Source organism: Passer montanus, unplaced genomic scaffold (genome assembly GCF_014805655.1).
Source record: "Passer montanus isolate IOZ18808 unplaced genomic scaffold, ASM1480565v1 scaffold68, whole genome shotgun sequence".
Classification (NCBI taxonomy): Eukaryota; Metazoa; Chordata; class Aves; order Passeriformes; family Passeridae; genus Passer; species Passer montanus.
The window spans coordinates 134,308-140,307 of NW_024371926.1; the positions used below are offsets into that span (position 1 = coordinate 134,308).

Below are 6,000 nucleotides of genomic sequence, written 5' to 3' on the forward strand. Positions count from 1 at the left end.
CACAGCCCTACCTGCAACCTGATTTGAAAAATTCCGTCATTTCCAGAACCAGAGGCACCAGTTTTGTACAAAGCCAAATCCCTAAAACATGGCAAAAGCTATTTCAGGAGCAGTTTAACAAAGTAGAATTATATTTCACCATCAGGAGTGCACAAGCATTTTTGAGATAAGGCTCAAAAAATCATTTGCAGATGTAAAAATACAAACATCACTTAACAATTCAAATGTGCCAAATTCTCTGTAACATCACGATGTACTGGCTTAACACTGCATGTATTTGGAGTAGAGACTAAACTGATTTCATTCACCCAGTGCCAAGGTAAGCTTTGGAGGATTTGAGAAATTGGAGCACTCTTCAAAAAAGAGAACATTTGGAATTAAGATGCCAACTCAAGCAAGCAGACTGACATTGCAGTACACTGTCAGCTCTATGCACGACTCTATAAAATAATAGATTTAACTGCCTCGATTCAGCATTTAAATGAAAACAGCTTTTTTTCATTGTGTGGATTTGAACAGGTACTTTTACAGGTAACAGTTTTCAGCTCCCAGACAATTCCCACTGACATGTCACCTTTCCTTCTCATGTGGCAAGCACACTTGTGTGTGTGATTAGACAGAGGATAAACATTATCACAGACTCCATCCTGCCTCACCTTCCCACTTCAACACAGTTTATCCCAGCTAGAAAAGGGGGGAAAAACCTACCCCAAAACCCAAACAAAACCCCAAACCACTGGCTGTGCCTTGTTGATAGGAGGCTGAAAACTGGTAACCTGAAAAGGTATCCCATCCCTGGGCAGTTCCAAGTCAAAAATCAGCCTAAAGGCAGACTGAGGAGGGTGACAGCTGTCCCAGACAGCCCCAGCAATGACTTACCTGGGGCAAGTCACCGTCAGCATCCTGTGACCTGTTCACATTATTGCTCTTAGGAGGGAGTGGGCTTCTAGGGTTCACTTCTCTTGAATTCTGTCCATTTTTCAGCAAGTCCTGCTTTTGATTTTCTTTCTCAGGAGCAGCTCTGTCTGCCACTAAGTGCCTCAGGACCTGATCCTTCAAGAGTTCTGTTTCCTCCATTCTGCTGCCTCTGGAGTTCTCAGCCAGATCCCTTCTCAGCAGCTGCACCCTGTTGTTACCTGCCAACCTCCACTTCTGGAATGATCTTCTCAGTCTTTTCTTCCTCTGGACAGGGATGTCCCAGTCCAACCACTTGTGACTCCAAGTCTTCACGTCACCCTCCATATGGAAGTTTAACAAGTGCTCTGTGCTTTTTGATTTCTTTAAAAACACCAAAACAGAATCTGAAAAGCCAGTCTTGTTGGCCTGGCACGTGCCAGGCACGGTGCAGTTCACCTGGATGCACATATTTTCCAAGAACCAAAAGGCATCACAGGTGGGGCGCTGGCAGCAAGTGGTCTGACAGGAGCTCAGAGAATGGAACCCTTCCAGAAGCTGCAAATGGTGACCTGCCCACGATCTCAAACGGCCACCAAGCAGGATCTTCCCCAGCTCACATCCAGATCCGTTCCAGTTTGCATCTGGGAAAGAGGAGGGAAGACAAACAGACAATTCTCAGTCCTTTAAAGCAGTGATCTCATCACTATTGTTAAGATGAATTTGGGACACAGGAATAACACAGGAAAGGAACACAGGAAAGTAAATCTGACTTGTCAGAATCTCTACCTGGCCTCACTATCCAGGACTTACACAAGATTTTAAGGAACATTCTGCTCCTCCTACCTAAGCCATCACCCTTTCCAACAGGGATGGGGAAGCAGAAGTGAAGACAGAAATGTTCCTGCTTCAGAGGAGCCCACAATGCCCACACTGAGCAGCTGGAGCAAGGGCACACAGCAAGTGAAACCCAGAAATCCCAAGCACAGTTCCTCACTCTAACCAGTTATGGCCTTGCCTCTCTGCCCATAGTCTGCCTAAAGGAAAACACTGCCAACAGTGCCACTGGCTTGGTGCACAGTACAGAGGCATTTTTAACTCTTCCATGTTGATATTTGACATCAGTTGCTTATTCTGACTGAATTTGCTCCACTTGGGAAGTTGTTAACAGTTTCTAGAAAAGGGTTCTGCAAGGCAAAGCCTTGCCACCCACCCTGCCATAGTGTTTTTCATTAAAAACCCTCAAACATTTGACATAATTTCAGTTAAGAGTCAAGTCACTTCAGGTCTCAGCTCTGCAGTAAAGCAGCAACTGCTTTGCATATGGATTCTTTTTTTCTTAGCATGAACATTTTGAGTGCTTCCAGAGATCAATGGATTAAAGGCTTCCAAAATTCAGAGCTCTGCAGATTAAGGACTCCCTAAAAATAGCCTGATGACCTATGGGACTGTTACACTGTGCTGTGTTCAGCATCCAAGTGATAATAGGTCATTGGAAGATTACTTTGCAAACAGTGCTGCTGGAGTGGGAGTTGTGCAGCTGGAGAATATGCTCCAGATCTGGCTCCCTCCCTGTCAAGAATGGAGTTCTTGAACATAACACAAATGGGAAACATTTTTCCCCATTAAAATAAAGTCTGGATTTAAATTACAATATCCTGATTGAGAATGAACTCGAGTTTAGTGACCAAGTCATGGGGGACAGAGCTCCCTGTGGGTGTCTGAACCCACCACTGTGCAGAAGGGGGAGAAGAGCCTCACTTGAGCACTGAAATGTGTAAAAGAAACTCTGCAAATGTTCAACAGCAAAAGAAGGTGACATCAGCACCTTTAAAAATCTCAGCACTCTCATCACACCTCGTCAATACACAGCACTTCCTTGGAGAGAGAGCAGACAGGGAATCTGTGTGCCCAGGGCAAGAGCCAACCTGATCACACCTGGAATGCCTGGCCTGCCAGTCCCTGGCACCACTGTCACAGTCACAGGCAGGGACAAGCTCCTGGCACCAACCTGATGGGCTGGAATTAGAACACAGTATGGAATGTGTGTACACACCAAACCCATGTGTATGCACACACACTCTCTCCAGACTTGGAGAAACAATAACAAATTGAAGAATGGCATCATTCCTGTGAAGTTCAACAGGATCTCATCCACTCAGCTTTATGTTTTGCCTGTAAAATTCCCTTTCTGTTGAAGGTGAATCACCGTCGCTAATATATCCTGTGCATGAGGGAAATGTGCTGCTTCCCACACTCCTAAAACCCTTCGTCCTCCTCCTCCACCACTGCTCATCCATCTCCCTCCATGTGTCAGGCCTGGCTCACACATACCACTCAAATTAAGGCTTGATATGGAAGCAGTGAAATTCAGCAGCAGTTTCTAGTACCAGGCTTAGAACTGGGGCACACACAGAATAGGACACATTTAAAAGAAAAATGTTCCCAGGGAAGATATCCCTTGTGACAAATCACTGCATAACACAGGTATCCTCTTTATTAATCTCAAATGTAAATCCTGCATCCCCAGAAACATCTCTTCAGCATGTCAGAGCCATGACAGCCTGGATGACACAACACTGCCATGCTGAGAGCATTCTGCTTCTCTTTTAACACACTGCTAAAACAAGATCTGAATAATATTTTGGCTACATTTCATTTCCAGAACTCTGCTAATGGCCACCTGGGACATATTTCTATGAAATTAGCCAGTATGTTCTTCTGAATTGCTGTACATGGACAGCTTAAAACTCAAATAACTCTCAGGAATGACAGAAGTGAACAGGCAACTCCCAGCATGCTAGATGTGAATTTTCCACAGAGACATACTGATTTTCACTTTGCATTTTCAAATTCCATGGCCTTTGGTGGGCATCAAGCATTCAGACAACTCTACATGCCCTGGAAGAAAACAGAAGCTACACTTGCATTCATCTGTGGAAAGCAGGAACATTCCTGAGGATGAGTTCCCTCCAAGCTCAGCACCACACAAGTCACAAGACACCTGCACAGTGGGTGTGCTTAGTCACTTTTCCATACTGTTTTTGTCACACCAGTGGAGAAAACTGCTCTTCCCAGGAACTCAGGAGTTCCTGTCCCAGGGATGCAGCTCACAGCTTTGCTGAGCAGCAGGAGAATGGAACACACAGGAACAGCTTCTATTAATAACTTCAGGTTTACAGACTTGCCCAGGCAGTTAATCCTGCCTGATAGCAGATTAATGATTAAAGGCTTGCCTCTATGGACTTTTTAAACCTGCCACACAGTCAGTCAGTTATGTCAACACAGTCCCCCTTGCGTAACTCCACATGACCACGCTCATTTCTAGGAGCCATAACTCCTCCTCAGCTTCACAAACTGCGCTGCCTGAGTGACACAAACAAGCCCAAAATAACAAAAACTCTGCAATGGAAAAAGTGTCCACATCAGGGTAACTATGCCCGTGTAATTATATTTATTTCTGCACACGCAAAAGCCTTAATTTAACGGACTCTTCACTCATTTAACCGTGGGACTTGATGATCTCAGACCTGCACTGTTCCAACTTTAACAATTCTGAGAGTCCTGGCTTTAACTCTTCCAAGCAGAGCAGCCCTTAAACACACCAACACTGTCTAGAACACCCTCTAGGAGTCTCTTAGGAGCTCTAACTCCGAGCTTCCAAGAAATTACTAAAGCCAGGAAATGCAGGCAGGAAGCTCAGTTGACAAGGAAACACTCATCATTCAAACACACAACCCTCAGCAGGAACACAAACATGTTTTTCCAGGGTCTGAATTAGCTGATTAAGATCACACAGCTCATTAGCTTAATCAAATCTGCCACTGGGAACTGTCCAGGAAGGTCCAGTAACACAACAGGGATGCTGCAGCTGCCTGGAGAACTCGTCCACACAACTGGGAAACAAAGCAAACCAACCCCCTTCCCAAACCAAACATCACACAATCCATTAGAGGAAAACTTCCATCCAAGCCACTGACTTGGTTATTTACTTGAGCAGGAGGTTGGTTGCTCAAGTTTGAACAGGAAATAAAAAAACAAACATAACCATTGCCTGTAGGCAAATAAAGACTTCTGACACACTGCTCTTGGGAAGAGCATTAAACATCTTAGGGCTAAAAAACATTCCTGCCTTTCCAGGTTGGTTTCCTTAAATTAAATTATTTTCCAGATTATCACTTGTCTCTTTTGTCAAAAATTAAGGTCAGAAAAAGCTCTCTCTGAGATACAAGCTACACTTCTGAGAGCTCATTTAGTCACTGCTAAGGGTGGTGCTTTGTTTGGTTTGAAAAAAAACAAGTGCTTTGGTTTCTCAGTTAAAAAAAAAACAATTAAAAAGGAAACCAATAAAAAAACAACCCTATAAATCTACCAGCAAATAATTTCACTTTTCTCTCAGAGTATTTTAAACAAGATGGATAAAGACCATAAAAATCCATACCCACAGTCCCAAAGAGAACAGAAAATTCACCTGCAGAGGAGCACGAGGCACACAGGCAAGTGCACAGGTAGAACAGCTGCAGAATTCCCAGCTCCCTCACAGCTTTTCCCAGGCAGTATTGGGACAGGAACCGGGTGCTGATGCTGGGCTTGGCTTCCAGCCTCTTCTCCATGGCCTTTGTGGGCAGCAGCAGGGTTCTAGAAACACACAGGGTATGAAACACAAAACATCCCGTGGCAATTGAAATGCTCCTGCACAGATCCAGCCAGAGTGCAAAGTGAACAGAGCATTTGTGAAGGAAAAGGAATGTCTTATCAGCTGTGATTAGTCCAGCTGTTGCTAAGGAACTATCAATGTCTGATACCAAAATGAAATCTGTAGTGGCACAGCTCCCAGTGCTGAGTGCACAGAGCCTTTCCCCTGTGGTTTTCTCCTCCAGACCCCATTTTTCATCTGATACCACAACAGCTATTATATTATATATATTATATCCAAACAGGCATTTGGGAAATTCCAGTTTCAGGCATGCCTGAGGACCGGACACCCAGCAGCAACACGAGGGTAACCCAGGCACCGACAGCCCCGGCACATCTGCCCGGGGATGTCACCACAGGCACGGCCGTGCTGCCTGGTGCCAGCCAGAAACAGGGAAACGAAAGCACAGC

General features: G+C 44.8%; 1 protein-coding gene across 1 annotated transcript in view; it reads right to left on the reverse strand.

The window, feature by feature from the left end:
• The window catches only part of KIAA0319L (KIAA0319 like), a 28,458-nt gene extending 22,908 nt beyond the window's left edge, over positions 1 to 5,550 (reverse strand). The window contains exons 1-2 of the mRNA XM_039729059.1: positions 5,366 to 5,550; positions 880 to 1,538 (exon numbers count right to left, since the gene is read on the reverse strand). Of these exons, the coding sequence (XP_039584993.1) occupies positions 880 to 1,538; positions 5,366 to 5,507 (801 nt within the window). The 5' untranslated portion in view covers positions 5,508 to 5,550. The remainder of the gene's footprint in view (positions 1 to 879; positions 1,539 to 5,365) is intronic.
• Between the last annotated feature and the right edge of the window lie 450 nt (positions 5,551 to 6,000).